Genomic DNA, 19,711 nt, shown 5'->3' on the forward strand with positions numbered 1-19,711 from the left:
TTTAAAGAGATCCATAGCAATGTCAACATACATTTTACTTCTGTCACTTTCAACAAATAATGTGTTCGTTTGATAGAGTGTTCGATGCGGAAGGGAGAAATTAATCTAGTCTGCATTTCTATTCGTTCTGAAACTTGATAATCAATCAAGTTATTATAAATATTGACAGTCCAACTGGCAGGCATCTGTATTGAAAGTAAATATCGATCGAAGTCTACTTCCGTCCTCGATCTTTAATATATACAAAGATTTCTATATACTCAGTGTGGTCTTCATTTAATTTTTATTTAAATGATTTTTGAATTATACATATTTCGAAAAACGGAATGTGCTCTTAATAACAATGAACGAGTGTTGACGAGAGCACACAATCCCCCTTTCCCCTTTTTTAAAATAATGTAACAAATTGCCAAATATGACTTCCTTGAACTGATATTTCCATTTGGGAAATCATTACATAACTTTATTAGACAATCAGAAACGACGTTGTGGAATAACATAGTTTTAGCCAATAGAAATGCTTGTTTTCATACAAGGGTATCAGTTTATAGATAAAACTAAGGCAATACCATGGACCATGGCTATAACTTCACGTAAGTAATGATTTCCTTGCAGGAAATCGGCAATCGTCAAATGAGTGGAAGGATTAATTTATAAAGTTAACTGAACATTTTTTTTTGTCAGACAAATAGGCCTAAACGTAGCAGGATTGCGATTAATCCGAAGGTTTCTGATATTTTATCAGTCTTTTAAAAAATATTATATGTTCGGTTCATATAAGATTTTGAAAAGGCCGATAAACAGAAACCTTTGGATTAGATTGCGATGTTCTGCCATCGCAAAATAAACACTAGTGAAAAATTCGATATCGATTTGAACGTATTTTATTGTTTAGACACAACTGGAAGTTTTTAACAACTTATTAAAGCCCTCTCCACAAATATATTTCAAAGATTGTGATAGAGACACAGTATACTTATAATGATTATTAAGAAAGAGAAGCAAAGAAGAATGACAGGAAGAAAGACAGATCTAGAGATACAGTTAGGACTTAAAATTGTGCAGAAAAGGATGTTACTTGTCCTGTCACTAATTCATTTAATTCCAATAAAGGAAAACACTGCTTCAGTCTGATTTTAAAGCAATATTGAGAGACCAAACGTACATACCAGTAAAAATTTTCATACGCAACCCTGCATCTATGAACATCTCTTGTGTGGGTCATTTACATATGACTACGATACGATGACTTGATTACAAGGAAGATGTTTAATTATTAAAATCATCTGTATATTATCTAGATGTAGTATTGGGAGACTGGAACACATTGTTAGTGAAGCATTCACCTGAGAAATGCGTGGCTGTTGAACTCGAACGTAATTAACACCTTTTGGTGGCGTTACCTACTTCAGCGGCTGCCGGCTCGTTACTCGTCTACACAAACCGTGTTAGATTCCAAACAGTTATTGACTGATCTGATAAAAAGAATCTTTGAATTGTACAATCAGCTGTTATACAGTGACAAATGTTACCGACATTTTTGTGTAAACGAGTGGCTAATTATGTACTAAGATAAACAATGTTTGTTTGATAAAGCGTGTCTGTTACTCCTTTTGTAACGGACAACGTTAACTCGGATATTGATTACCGTTAATAAATTAATCAAACATAGGTATGTATACTTAACGCTATAAAATTGACTGTTGATAAAGGTCAATGTCTTCAACAAGATACAAGCTGCTGATGTTAAACTTTAGTTAGATATTCCACTAATGCCGACCAATCATTTCATTTCCTTGTTCGAGGTGAAGCCTAACGTATTTGATGTTTGTTGGTGTGTCCGGTGGTTCTGTTGTCACCAACCAATGGAGTTTGTGACTTAAACTCGGATCTAACATAGATGTGGGTGGTGGGCGTCGTCGATGAAACGGAAGACGTTTACTTGTCCTGAACACATGGTCTTTCCTTTTATCTTTTTCAATGATCGCCAAGTGTTAGTTTTTATTCTGTCCCCGATGGATTTTTATATATGGTATCGCATTGGTGTGTGAGCTCTTGTACATATCAGCTGGTGAAGAAATTCATTTTCCTATAGGGAAAACTTAGATGTTTTGATTTTTTAGTTTATTTTAAATGAATGAATAAATAATTGATATGTATGTATACAACAACAACAACAACAACAACAACAACAACAACAACAACAACTAAATATTATTTATCGTTGTTGCTTTACTATAAAACCTTCGTTTATGGAAACTTGCTGAACAAACCATTTATCTAATTGAGAACATATTGATGATAGTTCAATGCATTGATTCCCGAATAGGCTTACGACTGCTTCAGAAAATATATATGTTGTCCTCAAACTGCTGAGAAACGGACTGGTCTGTACTGTCATGGTTGTGTCCTTTGGTAATACACTTACCTTAATTGCTCTTGGCCTTTCGTATATCGTTCAGTGAGGTGGTCACCAACTACTACATGAAAACTCCCTAGCTGTTCACAGGGCGATCAACACACCAAGCAAACAAGATATACATCTCTGGCATTTTGCAATTATGAATACTAGATTGAAACTTTTGTCACTGCATGACATCGATATACTTAAGCATCGATCTAGATTACATTGATTAGCTACATGAGACACTTGACACGGTACTCCCATTTTTTTCGGGGACGTTAGCGCATAACGAACACGGACACCCATTTTTGAGTAGGTAGATCTGTGACCGTGTTACTACTAACCCAAATATAAGCTTTCCATTTATAGATAGTAACATCCCCGCTTCTCCTCCATTCGTTGTCTAAGCTAGTATTTGTTCCCAACATAACGATTCCTGTGACTGATGTTGACTTCAAGGTGATTGAAAAAAAACCCAGATGAATAACACGGGGTTTCGAAAGATGCATGGTGATGTTCAAGGCTATGTGAATGTTTTATAGTCTACACCATAGTATTAAGGTAGATTATTTTCATACCTATTTCCATGAGATTTCTGCAGGTGTCGGTCACGGTCGTCTTTGTTGGAGTCCCAGGTCTCTACATGTTTAGGCATACCTTGACACTCCGTTATGGTTTTTAAAGATGGTGTAACCTAAATAGGATAATTAAAATACCTCGAATTAAAACTTCGTGTGATCTTCTTAATAACACCATTTACAATCTGCTCTTTTTTTTTTTTTTTTTACACTTTCTAGTTCGAGGAAAGACAACTCTTTTAGAATAATTGCTAATAATAATAATTTATTAATTAGGCTATTATATATACGTACACGTAAGGTTGCTTAACCTCTCTATAAATGATTCATGTTTAAAAATTGGACAACACGTCACCTAAAATATTAGAGATCAACCTTACATGCGCGTGTACATGTAGGCTACACGTACACGTACACGTTGACGTTATTTTGAACGTCGTAAAACGACGTTACGACAAACGATACAGTATACGTGTATGAAGGTAATGTTATAACAGTCTATTTTGAACGCTCAATTTCTCGTTTTTTACCATACCAAGAAAGACCCAATCGTGTCACAAAATACAGATGTTAAAAAACAAAATTTACAACAAAAAAATAATTAAATAAGTGTTTATATAATAATCCGAATTTTTATGTTAATGACCGTAGCGACTAAACCGAAACTGTTCTGAATACATAATGACAAAATTAGATGATCAGACCACACTGGGACATTGTACGATGTTTACTTGCCGAAATATACGCATTTTAATTCCAATCCAAACCGCCTCACAACTTCGGGTCGCCATCTTTGCTAAAATCAAAACATCTGTGCGTTTGGAAGAGTCAGTACTGCAAAGCTTCTAAATGATCTTGTGATACAAATTTTAAGATTATAATAGAAACGAAGTATGGATTTTAAAATTATTTGATTTAAATTACTTATGCTTTAGGTTAGCAAATAGTAGCAATTGTTTACAATGAACTTTAACGTTGTACTCAATACTGATCACGATGCTTTTATTTAGACGTTTTCTATTTCTTTCGCTTCATTTCATTTAAAGAATTGTTTTAGATTTCCCAGTAATTTCGCGGGAAATGAATTTGATGACGTAGGAAGCCCACATGCTATAGAATCAGGCATCTATAGTCGATAAGTGGAGGTTTGGAGTGGATAACACTTCGGTCCATTAGCTGTATGACATTTCGTGGCGACGGTTATAGAACGTGACCCAGAAAACACGACGATAATAAAAACAGAAGACCATTGAACATTACCGGATTATTTTCGCAATTTTGAGACACCATTGTGCTAAATTACAATGGAAAGTAACACTGTTTTAATTCATAGCTATCGTATCGTAACCTATATGTAGTTGGGCAAGACCTACTTTCGTTTTACAGTTTACGGATATGGTCATATAAATAATTCATCTTCTCAACCATAGTCGAATTACTTCACGGAATAGTTCTAACAAGTATATTTGTACTTCTCATGTACAGGGTGCATCTTTGTTTAAAATTGACTGGTCTGCAGGTGTGATCTGGCTACTCTCAGCAGACCCTGACCCCAGGGTCACGTTACTATCGTATCCCTTTGTAAACACTTCATAATAAATGTATCCACCACTGATTCGTTTGGATTACTACAACTTTCTACCTTCTGGAAGAGACGTGTATATGATATACCATATTTACGTGGATGGATACTTCAGCATTTTAAATACTTTAATATATAAATACTTATAATCCGGTAAGCTTGTAATAATAATAATAATAATAAAATAAAATCATTGCGAAAATCCGTCATTCAAACACAGTCGACTGTACTGTGACGTTTCAACTTACTTCCAAACTCTGCGCTACGTCAGAGACGTGTAGCAGTTGCAAACCACATAAATCTATGACGTCTGGCACACAAAATGACGTAACAGTTAAACACGTAGGATTGCTTAACTTCTCTATAATTACTTATCATATAAGATCTAGTCCACGATAAAAGCCGAAGTTTAATTTCGTGAAGTAATGTAGGTATTCATGACAATATCGCATTTCGAAATTTATTTTTCAAACTCAGCATATCAACAAACTCAATAAGAGAAATGCTTAAATATACAATCATATCATGCAACCTTTTAATGTGAGAGAGTTTGTCTCCCCTGATCGTGAATTTTTCAAAGGCGATATGTCATTGGTCAATTTTATCATATCGGACCAATAGCTAGCAATGTAATAACACGTGTTGGTACTTTTCGCTCGCAGGATGTTGCCTCATATGTGTCAAACGTGAAACACATTCAACATGTTTAGTGTTTTTGTGAACTTCGAATATGACATCACATAGTTAATGCGAAACAGAACGTAAAATGAAGCTCGTCAGCAGAGATATTGACAAAAATAATTCCGGGTAAATTTCATATACCGTGGATTTCGGGGTACCGGTTCGCCGGTGTTGTGTTTTTCACTTGTGTCTTGTGACGTCTATTCTTGGAAAAATTGTATTTGCTTTTTTATACGAGTTTGATTGGTAAAATCTTATTTAGATTGGTCATTTTTCATTTCACTAGGTAATTCCTCGTCTATTGCTTTTATCCCTATTTTCATTATAACATTTATTTAGACAATATATATGGAATCCATTTACAGGAACAATTTACCATATTACAGTACTCGTGTTATGTACGCATTTCTTCACGGTCTGTCGATTTTCTTCTTTTACGAGACGAGTCTCCTAATGACATGGATGAAATTGTTCAGTTTTGATACTGAATTCAGTATTTTGGAAATATTTCCCCCATATATGCATATGTTAAATTTTGACAAAACCAGATATTTCAGGAACTGGGACAGACTTTCACCCATGTGATGACCAGTATTAATTGAAAAAATTCTCTCTTTAAGTTGATGATCTTGAAGTTTCCATATACTCTTTAATGTTTACGCAAACACTGTATACCCTTTCTAAATTCAAATATATATATGAATACATATATGTACGAAAGCAGGTTTGAATCATTTTCGTAGGAGGAAGTAATATTTTTCATGTAATAAAGTGAATACAACTTGTAAGATAATTGTTAGTATGCGAAACTAATGCATTACAGGGATTTTTCTCACTAGTTTTGGATGGGGCCTTTTTGTCTCATTTTGGGGAGAAAATTGGTGAATTAAGAAAGATTTTGGGAATTTCGCTTAATTATGAAATAATATCAGATGGGAATGGGGTCCATTAAAGGCCCCAAAAAGCCCTAAGAAAAAGCCCTGCATTATTATGCAAAACTTACATATTGTATCAAGTAACTACTAGTTGACCTAGTATAAAACAACAATTTCTGATTATCGCTATAATACGGAGATGTAAATGGACCTCTACTTGTAAACAATGTCAGTTTGTTGAAATAATGTATCTAAATTTGACTATATCTAACAAAACTAATTGCCATATAATCTATAAATATCTTCATTTTTAGCTGATATCACAACTTGTTATAATAATTTAGTTGTAAAATTGTCACTTGCATTAATTATATAATTAAGAATATATTTCGAAACACACCATCCCAGCGGCATCCCATCACTTCAAAATTACAACTGATAATGATTTGGGCCTGTGTAATTTAAAGGAAGATGATCATGAGGGTCACCTTTCTTAAATAAAACTAAAACATGAGCTTTCTTCCATGGATTTGGAAAAGAATATTTCACAGATGGCACAGTTAAATAAAATGGAAAAAGGTGAAGAAAGTACTCACCGTAACGATGACTAATTTTGTCAGGTCCCACTGCTTTTCACCTATCAAGAGTAGACAAAATATCATAAACATTGTCTATGCTGATGATAATATCACTTAAATAACTCGCACATTTCACAACGCATTCTGGTAAGTTTACATTATAATTATCAAAAGTAGAAATTAAAGAAAAATCATCATTAAGAACATGAGACTTGTCTTTGTCACTACATGTTAAAGCTATTTTTGGAATACCACAATGAATATGATTAGGAGGAGGAAGTATTTTTTTGGGATTTGACGAAGTTTTTCAGTATTTAATTTTCCAAAAGAATTGAGGATTAGAATTCCTTGATATGTCAACATTTAACTTGAGATTACATTAAAAAGTATATTTGTAGCCTTTCATATCATTCACTTTATTTCTGGATTTTTTAAAAAGTTTTTTAAATTGATAAGGTTTCTGTATTGAGAGCCTTTTTTCATCACCTGTCACGAATTTGACAGTGTTTAGGTAGAGTTAGATCAAACCATGAATCAAATCATATTAATAATCTGATATTCAGAAACCGTTCCATTGTCTTATTGAACTAAATACACAAATTAAAGCAATGGCTTTGCATAATAATTGTGTTAGTTTTGCGATATAACACATTATTTTTACATGATAATACATTAGTTTCAAGTTGTTGCATCAGAAAAAATGTTTATGCCTATGCAAATGATCCCAACTGGTTTCACATGTATGTTCAAAATGGTGATGGTTTATTTTACTGCTACATAATGTCTCCCTCTAAAATGACTTGTCAATTTTGTTTTCCAAAACTTGTCATGAATACTCTTATCATATAAACATAATTCTGGAGTTGAGCTTTTGTGTTAAGCAAGAAGTCAAAAAGGGAAATAAAGGGTATCATTCAATTCAAATTTTTGATTGAATTGAATTGTATCATTTAAAATTCTGATTACAATTTTTTTTATGTTTCAGGGGTGTGACCCTGATTCCTGAGGAGGCTGAGGATATGTGGCACACCTTCAACCTGGTAACCATTGGAGACTCGTTAAGGTCTACCACCATCAGGTATATATAGTAACCATTGGAGACTCGTTAAGGTCTACCACCATCAGGTATATATAGTAACAGGTCTACCACCATCAGGTATATATAGTAACCATTGGAGACTCGTTAAGGTCTACCACCATCAGGTATATATAGTAACCATTGGAGACTTGTTAAGGTCTACCAACATCAGGTATATATAGTAACCATTGGAGACTCGGTCATTAAGGTCTACCACCATCAGGTATATATAGTAACCATTGGAGACTCGTTAAGGTCTACCACCATCAGGTATATATAGTAACCATTGGAGACTCGTTAAGGTCTACCACCATCAGGTATATATAGTAACCATTGGAGACTCAGTCATTAAGGTCTACCACCATCAGGTATATATAGTAACTAGTCTACCAACATCAGGTATATATAGTAACTAGTCTACCAACATCAGGTATACATTGTATATAGTAACTGGTCTAGATCTACCATCATCAGGTATATATAGTTACCGTTCTACCACCATCAGGTATATATAGTAACCATTGGAGACTCGTTAGGTCTACCACCATCAGGTATATATAGTAACCATTGGAGACTCGTTAGGTCTACCAACATCAGGTATATATAGTAACTAGTCTACCATCATCAGGTATATATAGTAACTGATCTACCATCATCAGGTATACATTGTATATAGTAACTGGTCTAGATCTACCATCATCAGGTATATATAGTAACTGGTCTACCATCATCAGGTATATATAGTAATTGCAGAATACCTGTATTAGGAAAAAGAAGGTGATGAAATCAATAACTCCACCACTACCGACCTAGGAGATTAACTCAAAATCGAGAGTGTTTCTTCTGAATCGGAAATTACACTTCTTGAAATTGTCCGACTTATTTATCCTGATATGAACACTGATGAGTCGGATGTTGAACAGAAAATGAAAATGAGGTGAGCTAGACTACAGAGACGTATGAAGCCGAAAAAATCCGTTTATATCTACCTCATTAGATTGAATTGAAAAAGGATGACAGAGGATTTGATCATTAAGATGAAGGCGAGGTCTATTTAAAAGATAGTCAAATACCTTTTCAAGCAAAAGCAGTAAATTAGAACAGTAACTTGTTAATGTTGTGCCAATTGACAATATAATGATAACAGTGTTAAATTTAAAAATCCTAAAGAAATTTGTACCGATTTTACATTATAAAATAAACAATGTTTCACAGATATATTCAGGTGAAACACAGAATATACAGATAATTTTAATATACCCCCCCCCCCAACAAAGTTAGGGGGGTTACACTGGAATCAGGTTGTCCGTCCATCTGTACGTCTGTAGACACAACGATGTACCGGCTACTCCTCCTAAACTACTGAGGGAATTTCAACGAAACTTTATGTCAATAACCTTTATACATTGTAGATGTGCGTAATCTATATCATGTTGTAATTTTGTGGTTACCATGGTAACCAGGTCACTATACTTTGTTTTTTGGGTGAGTCTGTAGACACAACGATGTACCAGCTACTCTTCCTAAACTACTGAAGGAAATTCAACGAAACTTTATGGCAATAACCCTAATGCATTGTAGATGTGCGTAATCTATATCATGTTGTAATTTTGTGGTTACCATGGTAACCAGGTCACTATACTTCATTTTTTTGGTGAGGGGGAATTTTGTCCAGTCAACTCCTCATAAACCTGTGAACTGCTTCAAGTCAAACTACACAGGAGTGATAGGGACCATGTGTAAATGTGCATGCATGATATTTCTCTACAGAATTTTTAGTTTCCATGGTTACCAGGTTTCAATACCCTTATTCTTGTGGAAAACTTTGTCAAGACAACTCGGTCAACTCCTATAGCTATCAACCGATTTCATTTGAAATACACAGGAATGTTGGGGACTCACAATGTGCATGCAGGTTTTTTCCCCACAAATTTAGGTTGCCGTGGTAACCTGTTCACAAAAAACAGGTTTTTGTTGGAAAATATTCACCAGAGAGGCGGGGGTATGAGTTGGCCCTCTGGACGACAGTTCTAGTTGTACATGTAATGATATTAAAGCAGACTCTCTACAATCTAAAACTGTGTACAAACCAAACAAATTATATTGTCCCAATGTAGTCTGTTTAGACAGAGTCCACTGTATTGGTAAGATTCCATTACTGGAATGAAATCATTGTTATTGAGTTATGATAGAGTTATACCCGGTTTACTGCTTTTACTTAACTTTAATAGTGTCCTTTTAATTAGCAGTTGATTGGCATGGTCAGTGATAAGTTCTCAAAATGGTCAGCCTGTTTTAATTGAATTTTTAGTCCCCTACCGGTAAAACCAAGGGGACTATAGCTTTCCTCCTGGCTGCCTGTCTGTCAGTCCGTCCACACAGTTTTCCGTACTTTTCTCAGCCATACTCCGAGGTATTTTCAGATCAAGTTCAGGTTTCAGGGTTTTTGGGTCAAGAGTCCTGGTCACTTACCATTTTTAGTGGGGGACCGATAGGGGACATGTACATGTATTGTTTAAGCAATACCCAGCATGCTTGTTTCCATGGTTTTCTGCTTTGTTTCCAGGAAGGTTCAGACAGAATCAGCAACAGGAAGTGTAAGTGTAAACAAAGTGAGAACCACCCTCACTATCCATGTTGAAGCCATTGACTTTGATACACAAGGATGTATGCTGCGGGTCAGAGGACGCAACATACAAGAAAACCAGTATGTCAAGGTAAACAGTGACCATACATTTACAGTAAAATCAGTATATAAAGGTAAACAGTGACCATACATTTACAGTAAAATCAGTATATAAAGGTAAACAGTGACCATACATTTACAGTAAAATCAGTATATAAAGGTAAACAGTGACCATACATTTACAGTAAAATCAGTATGTAAAGGTAAACAGTGACCATACATTTACAGTAAAATCAGTATGTCAAGGTTAGAAGTGACCATACATTTACAGTAAAATTAGTATTTCAAGGTAAACAGTGACCATACATTTACAGTAAAATCAGTATGTCAAGGTTAGAAGTGACCATACATTTACAGTAAAATCAGTATGTCAAGGTTAGAAGTGACCATACATTTACATTAAAATCAGTATGTCAAGGTTAGAAGTGACCATACATTTACAGTAAAATTAGTATTTCAAGGTAAACAGTGACCATACATTTACATTAAAATCAGTATGTCAAGGTAAACAGTGACCATACATTTACAGTAAAATCAGTATGTCAAGGTAAGCAGTGACCATACAGTAAAAATCAGTATGTAAAGGTAAACAGTGACCATACATTTACATTAAAATCAGTATGTCAAGGTAAACAGTGACCATACATTTACAGTAAAATCAGTATGTCAAGGTAAGCAGTGACCATACAGTAAAAATCAGTATGTAAAGGTAAACAGTGACCATACATTTACAGTAAAATCAGTATGTAAAGGTAAACAGTGACCATACATTTACAGTAAAATCAGTATGTCAAGGTTAGAAGTGACCATACATTTACAGTAAAATTAGTATTTCAAGATAAACAGTGACCATACATTTACATTAAAATCAGTATGTCAAGGTAAACAGTGACCATACATTTACAGTAAAATCAGTACGTCAAGGTAAGAAGTGACCATACAGTAAAAATTAGGATTTCAAGGTAAGCAGTGACCATACAGTAAAAATTAGTATTTCAAGGTAAGCAGTGACCATACATTTACATTAAAATCAGCATGTCAAGTCAAGCTGTGAGCCAGTGACCATATATTTTGCAGTAAAATCAGTATGTCAATGTAAACAATGACCATGCATTCACAGTAAAATAAGTATTTCAAGACTATTGACAAATGACCATCCATTCAATGGAGTTCAAATTCAGATGGATTCTTGTTATCAAATATAGCATTTTACTATTTGCAGGATGGAAGCAAGGAAGAATTCTTGCTGAAGGTTTTGAACTAGCTCTTATAAAGGGGTTTTAAATGTCACTGTTTTTAGCTCACCTGCCTGAAGGGCAAGTGAGCTTATGCTGTGGCGCGGCGTCCGTCGTCCGTCCGGCTGTCCGTCTGGCGTCAACTTTTCCATTTAAACAACTTCTTCTCAATAACCAAGAGGCTCAGAGACCTAATACTAGGCCTGTAGCATGCTGGGGTGAAGGGCTACCAAGTTTGTTCAAATAAATGAAATTGACCTTCATTCAAGGTCAAAGGGGTCAAATAGGCTATAATCTTCAAACGACTTCTTCTCAATAACCAAGAGGCCCAGGGACTTGATATTAGGCCTGTAGCATCCTGGGATGAAGGGCTACCAAGTTTGTTCAAATGAATTACCTTGATGTACATTCAAGGTCACATTGGTCAAATAGGCTGAATTCTTCAAACAGTGATTTCTCGATAGCAAAGAGATCTGATATTAGGCCTGTTTTTTTACTGGAATGAAGAACTGGAAAATTTATTGACATGCATAAACCTAGCCTCACTGATATTTGAATAAAGTTGTTATCAGCATAGTATCTGCAGAAATAACCTAAATCAACTTCAAAGTTGCTGTAGAGCCAGGTGAGCGATACAGGCTCATTGGGCCTCTTGTTAAAATAGATCAGTATTGATGACCGATTCTGACAGAAAAATTACTGTTTGTTTCTCTGCTTTATGTAGATGGGCGCTTACCACACACTTGACCTTGAGCTGAACAGGAAGTTTACATTAGGCAAACAGGAATGGGATAGTGTAGTTCTAGAAAGGATTGGTAAGTTTGAACCAGCTTTATAATGTAAGGGACTAATCCTCGCCAAAAACTTCACACAAAAATGCCACAGAATTTAGCCTGATTAGCACCTGTGTTCCTATATATATAAAGTATACATATCTTTCCCCTTTTTTTTCGCTGCTTTTGACAATTATTTGTTAAAAAGTTGCAAAATTATTTGAAATTTATTTTGCATTTATTTGACAGATAACTTTTAAATGGCATATGATTATTGTTTAGACATACATGATTTGTGTGTTTATATTCAGAGACAGCTTGTGACCCAACCACACATGCCGACCTGGCCGCTGTCGTGATGCAAGAAGGGCTTGCTCATGTGTGTTTAATCACCGCTAACATGACTCTTGTCCGTGCAAAAATAGAGACTAGTATACCCCGCAAACGCAAGGGCATGTGTTCACAACACGACAAGGTAGGTGCTAGACAGATGTTTGGTTTTGAAAATAAGCAGAATTATTTCCTTAGTTCTCCACCAGTCTGTAATTGCATAAATTGGGAAAATATATCAATATCTGAATGAAAATTGAGAAGATATTCCTCCAATATTGATGATTTGTGGGTATAAAATGATGGAAAATGTTTGACAGTTTTTATCCATGATAAGTTATATATTGATTACAATATTTTATTTTTATATTTATTTCCACAGGGTCTGACAAGATTCTACGACCAGATCATACAGGCTGTACTACGCCATGTCAATTTTGATAGTAAGTGTTGTCTGTAGCTCACCTCATGCCCATTGCTTGTGACTTTATATAGTTGTGTAATGTATCATTTGTCCAGTATAAACTTCCTGTCAAATCAGTGGTCATGTCTGTATTAAGTCAATTTCTTACGATGCCTTCTGATGTTATACAAAAACCCAAAAGCCCAACTGTATTGTAATTTGATTTGGTTTGAATTAAGTGTTTTTTGTTGTGTTTCAGTTGTAAAATGTTTTCTAGTGGCAAGTCCAGGGTTTGTTAAGGTAAGAAATGATCATTTTTGACTTTACAAATTATAAGTAATATTTCCTAAGGGGGTTAATGCTTTTAAAGATAAAGGGTGATTTAAATAGTGGACAGCTCATATTTGAGGAATGGTGTGCTAAAATTAGAGATTTGGACAGAGTGAAATATTTGCCAAATAAAGATCTGATAGAACCAGAAATTGTATCTGCCTTTTCCAAAATGTTATTGCTGTTTTCAATCTACTTCAGGACCAGTTTTCAGAGTATATGTTTACGCAAGCTGTTAAAATGGATAACAAAGTGTTGCTGGACAACAAGTCAAAATTTGTTCTTGTCCATGCTTCTTCAGGATTCAAACATTCTCTCAAAGGTAAGAGTTATTTGCTCATGCCTCTTCATGGTGCTATACAAATCTGAACCTATGTGTTCAAAGCATAGTTAAAATGAGAAGCTGTTAATGGGGTATCTCAACCAGAGGAGGAAGATTGATAAGTTGACCAAACACAAGGTTTACTATGTGTTTGGCAACTTAAGAATCTTACACAAAGGGTTGAGACCACCCCCTTGACCCCCCTCCCCTCCCAATTCATACCCAAGAAGGGGAATGATCATTCTTTTTAGCCCACCATCATCAGATGGTGGGCTATTCAAATCGCCCTGCGTCCGTGGTCCGTCGTCCGTCCGTCCGTCCCTCCGTCCGTCCCTCCGTCCGTAAACAATTCTTGTTATCGCTATTTCTCAGAAAGTGCTGAAGGGATCTTTCTCAAATTTCATATATAGGTTCCCCTTGGTTCCTAGTTATGCATATTGCATTTTGAGACCAATCGGAAAACAACATGGCCGACAGGCAGCCATCTTGGATTTTGACGAGTGAAGTTTGTTATCGCTATTTCTCAGAAAGCACCAAAGGGATCTTTCTCAAATTTCACATGTAGGTTCCTCTTGGAGCCTAATTATGCATATTGCATTTTGAGACCAATCGGAAAACAACATGGCCGATAGGCAGCCATCTTGGATTTTGACAATTGAAGTTTGTTATCGCTATTTCTCAGAAAGTATTGAAGGGATCTTTCTCAAATTTCCTATGTAGGTTTCCCTAGGTGCCTAGTTATGCATATTGCATTTTGAGACCAATCGGAAAACAACATGGCCGACAGGCAGCCATCTTGGATTTTGACAATTGAAGTTTGTTATCGCTATTTCTCAGAAAGTATTGAAGGGGATCTTTCTCAAATTTCCTATATAGGTTTCCCTAGGTGCCTTGTTATGCATATTGCATTTTGAGACCAATCGGAAAACAACATGGCCGACAGGCAGCCATCTTGGATTTTGACAATTGAAGTTTGTTATCGCTATTTCTCAGAAAATACTGAAGGGATCTTTCTCAAATTTCATATGTAGGTTCCTCTTGGTGCCTAGTTATGCATATTGCATTTTGAGACCAATCAGAAAACAACATGGCCGACAGGCAGCCATCTTGGATTTTGACAATTGAAGTTTGTTATCGCTATTTCTCCGAAAGTAATGAAGGGATCATTCTCAAATTTTGTATGTAGGTTCCCCTCGGTGCCTAGTGATGCATATTGCATTTTGAGACTAATGGGAAAACAACATGGCCGACAGGCAGCCATCTTGGATTTTGACAATTGAAGTTTGTTATCACTTTTCTCAGAAAGCACTGAAGGGATCTTTCTCAAATTTCACATGTAGGTTTCTCTTGGTGCTTAGTTATGCATATTGCATTTTGAGACCAATCGGAAAACAACATGGCCGACAGGCAGCCATCTTTGATTTTGACAATTGAAGTTTGTTATCGCCATTTCTCAGAAAGTGCTGAAGGGATCTTTATCAAATTTCATATGTAGGTTCCCCTCGGTGCCTAGTTATGCATATTGCATTTTGAGACTAATGGGAAAACAACATGGCCGACAGGCAGCCATCTTGGATTTTGACAATTGAAGTTTGTTATCGCTATTTCTCAGAAAGTGCTGAAGGGATCTTTCTCATATTTCATATGTAGGTTCCTCTTGGTGCCTAGTTATGCATATTGCATTTTGAGACCAATCAGAAAACAACATGGCCGACAGGCAGCCATCTTGGATTTTGACAATTGAAGTTTGTTATCGCTATTTCTCAGAAAGTAATGAAGGGATCATTCTCAAATTTCATATGTAGGTTCCCCCTCGGTGCCTGGTTATGCATATTGCATTTTGAGACCAATCGGAAAACAACATGGCCGACAGGCAGCCATCTTTGATTTTGACAATTGAAGTTTGTTATCGCCATTTCTCAGAAAGTGCTGAAGGGATCGTTATCAAATTTCATATGTAGGTTCCCCTTGGTGCCTAGTTATGTATATTGCATTTTGGGACCAATAGGAAAACAACATGGCCGACAGGCAGCCATCTTGGCTTTTGACAATTGAAGTTTGTTATCGCTATTTCTCAGAAAATACTGAAGGGATCTTTCTCAAATTTCATTTGTAGGTTCCTCTTGGTTTCTTATTATGCATATTGCATTTTGGGACCGATCAGAAAACAACATGGCCGAGAGGCAGCCATCTTTGATTTTGACTATTGAAGTTTGTTATCGCTATTTCTCAGAAATTGCTGAAAGGATCTTCCTCAAATTTCATATGTAGGTTCCCCTTGGTTCCTGGTATTGCATTTTTGGACCAATCTGAAAACAACATGGCCGACAGACAGCCATTATCGCTAAATCTTAAATTTGTTATATAGGTTCCCTTTGTTTGAAAAGTACCAGAGGGCTATTAGTAAGACTTAGAGGAAGGGAAAAGTATAGAAAAGATCAATCTGACATGGAACCTATAAAGATCATTCAATGGTGGGCGCCAAGATCCCTCTGGGATCTCTTGTTTCTTCTCTTACCTGGTTGGCATATGTATGTTATGTTGACATTATATTCATACAAGACATTAATGATGCGACGTTATTGTATTGTTGGTGCCATGCCATCATGATGTTGTATTATTGATGTGCCGTCATTGTGGTGTTATGACATCATAATGTTGTATTATTGATGTGCCGTCATTGTGGTGTGATGACATGAAAATGTTGTATTATTGATGTGCCGTCATTGTGGTGTGATGACATCATAATGTTGTATTATTGATGTGCCGTCATTGTGGTGTGATGACATGAAAATGTTGTATTATTGATGTGACATTGTATCGTTGGTGCAATGTCATCCTGATGTTGTATTATTAATGTGCCGTCATTGTGGTGTGATGACATCATAATGTTGTATTATTGATGTGTCGTCATTGTGGTGTGATGACATGAAAATGTTGTATTATTGATGTGCCGTCATTGTGGTATGATGACATCATAATGTTGTATTATTGATGTGCCGTCATTGTGGTGTGATGACATGAAAATGTTGTATTATTGATGTGCCGTCATTGTGGTATGATGACATCATAATGTTGTATTATTGATGTGCCGTCATTGTGGTGTGATGACATCATAAAGTTGTTAGCTCACCTGGTCCGAAGGACCAAGGTGAGCTTATGCCATACCGTTGCGTCCGTCGTCCGTCCGTCCGTCCGTCCACAATTGACTTCTTCTTCATAACCACACATCAGAATTTGACCAAATTTGGTCAGAAGCATCCCTATGGGTAGGGGACTCAGAATTGTACAAATGATGGGGCTGACCCCCTGGGGGCCTCTGGGGCGGGGCCAAAAGGGGTCATTTTTGCGCTATTGATATAAACGACTTCTTCTCTGAAACCAAGCAATGGCTATCACTCATATTTACCTGGTAGCATCCCTATTGAGTGGGGATTCAAAATTGTACAAATGGTGGGGCTGACCCCCAAGGGGTCTGAGGGGCGGGGCTAAAAGGGGTCAATTTGGCTCTCTTAATATAAATGACTTCTTCTCTGAAACCAAGCGATGGATATCGCTCATATTTGCCTGGTAGTATCACTATGGGGTGGGGATTGAAAATTGTACAAATGATGGAGCTGACCCCCAGGGGCCTGAGGGGTGGGGCCAAATGTGGTCAATTGGGCTATATTGATATTAGCGACTTCTTCTCTGAAACCAAGCAATGGATATTGCTCATATTTGCTTGGTAGCATCACTATTGGGTGGGCATTCAAAATTCTACAAATGGTGAGGCTGAGGGGCGGGGCCAAGAGGGGTCAATTTGGCTGAATTGATATGAACAACTTCTTCTCTGAAACTAAGCAAGGAATATCGCTCATATTTGCCTGGTAGCATCCTTTCGGGTAGGGATTCCAAATTTTAAAAAGGAAAGGACTGACCCCCACTTCCCCCGGGGTGCAGAAGACAGGGTCAAAAGGGGTCAATTGGTTTAAACAACTTCTTTTCTGAAACTAAGCAGTGGATATCACCCACATTTGTGTGGTAGAATCCCTATGGGGTTGTGCCAAAAGTTAATTTTATTTCATGGATTAAGGTATTTTTTGACATCAAATCCTCACATACCCATATAAAATGCCTATGATATATTGACATAGCAATACCAGTGACAAATATACTTAATCATCATTCTTGTTTCATATCTCATGAAATCCAGGTGAGCGATACAGGCCCTCTGGGCCTCTTGTATTATTGATGTGACATTGTATCGTTGGTGTGATGACATCATAATGTTGTATTATTGATGTGACGTCATTGTGGTGTGATGACATCATAATGTTGTATTATTGATGTGCCGTCATTGTGGTATGATGACATCATAATGTTGTATTATTGATGTGCCGTCATTGTGGTGCGATGACATCATAATGTTGTATTATTGATGTGCCGTCATTGTGGTGCGATGACATCATAATGTTGTATTATTGATGTGCCGTCATTGTGGTGTGATGACATCATAATGTTGTATTATTGATGTGCTGTCATTGTTGGTATGATGACATCATAATGTTGTATTATTGATGTGACATTGTATCGTTGGTGTGATGACATCATAATGTTGTATTATTGATGTGACGTTGTATTGTTGGTGTGATGACATCATAATGTTGTATTAGTGATGTGACGTTATGATTTCCAAATGTTGTAAATAGGGAATTCCAACATCTCTCACATTTGCACGTGATAAAAATTCTTTTAAGATTTGATGCCTTATACATTTGTATATACTGTTTTACATATATATATATAGCAAACACAACTGTCCATTGCTTTTCCAGAGGTTTTACAAGATCCAGCAGTCACTGCTCGATTAGCTGACACAAAGGCGTCCTTAGAGATCAAAGCTTTGGATGATTTTTACCAAATGCTTCAAAATGACCCAAACAGAGCTTTCTATGGGTAAGTATTCCAAGCCCTAATGACTATGAAGTTTTTTTCATTCCTGGTTATGATGTAATTAAGTAATGGAAAGTCTGTTTTGACTTCAGTTTCTGGCTTTACTAAGTACTTTAAAAATGTAAGACCGTGCTTCTGATAAGGGTTAAAAAAATAAAATATTGTCTTAACCAACATGCCAAAAAGAAAAAAATCTGGTTAGTTGAAATTTTTATGTTGATAGTTTCTCATCACCATTGTGTGTAAAACATAAAACTTTACCACCATGCCCCCTCCACTAATTTGAAAAAAAAAATGTCTGTTTCTGGTTAATTCAGAGTAAAACAAGTGGAAAAGGCTGCAGAGCACCAGGCTGTAGAGGTGTTGCTGATATCTGACGAGCTATTCCGATCCCAAGACATCAAACAACGTAAACGATATGTGAAAATTGTGGACACAGTAAGGGAGACCGCTGGTGAAGTGAGAATGTTCTCTAGTTTACATGTATCAGGAGAACAACTAGGTCAGTTATCAGGGGTTGCAGCCATACTTAGATTTCCAATGGCGGATGAGGATGAGGATTCTGAGGAGGATTAAGAAATGTTTTCTATCTCTGAAAAGATCTGTGCAATGAATATGCTAGCTTTAAGAATGAAAATTGTTGCTGGCATTTAAAACACTATTTGTTGCAATCCTTATTTTATGTGTAGCATGATAAAAATTATTTATTAAATCATTTCAATTCTTTGAAATTGTTTTATTTTGTACTCGGCTAAAATACATAATCTGCTCCAAACTGTGACACTAAGAATTGCTCTAAAGGATCCCAATTGTAAAATGTGGATAAGACTTGTACAAATGTCAATATTGATCTAAAGAAAATTTTGTTGAGATCCAAATTTCATGTATGGATAATTTCAGAATACAGTACAGGTTAGGTTG

The 19,711-nt window shown here is 36.1% G+C and overlaps 1 protein-coding gene across 1 annotated transcript; it reads left to right on the plus strand.

Annotated features, from left to right (window-relative positions):
* Nucleotides 1-5,330: 5,330 nt before the first annotated feature.
* On the plus strand, nt 5,331-19,516 carry LOC117332850 (protein pelota homolog). Its single transcript, XM_033891902.1, has 10 exons — nt 5,331-5,371; nt 7,684-7,776; nt 10,343-10,493; nt 12,422-12,512; nt 12,782-12,945; nt 13,183-13,243; nt 13,463-13,503; nt 13,735-13,855; nt 18,673-18,793; nt 19,108-19,516. The coding sequence occupies exons 1-10, from the start codon at nt 5,331-5,333 to the stop codon at nt 19,364-19,366; spliced, it is 1,143 nt and encodes a 380-aa protein (XP_033747793.1). The 3' UTR covers nt 19,367-19,516.
* The last annotated feature ends 195 nt before the right edge of the window (nt 19,517-19,711 follow it).

Source organism: Pecten maximus, chromosome 8, assembly GCF_902652985.1.
Source record: "Pecten maximus chromosome 8, xPecMax1.1, whole genome shotgun sequence".
NCBI lineage: Eukaryota > Metazoa > Mollusca > Bivalvia > Pectinida > Pectinidae > Pecten > Pecten maximus.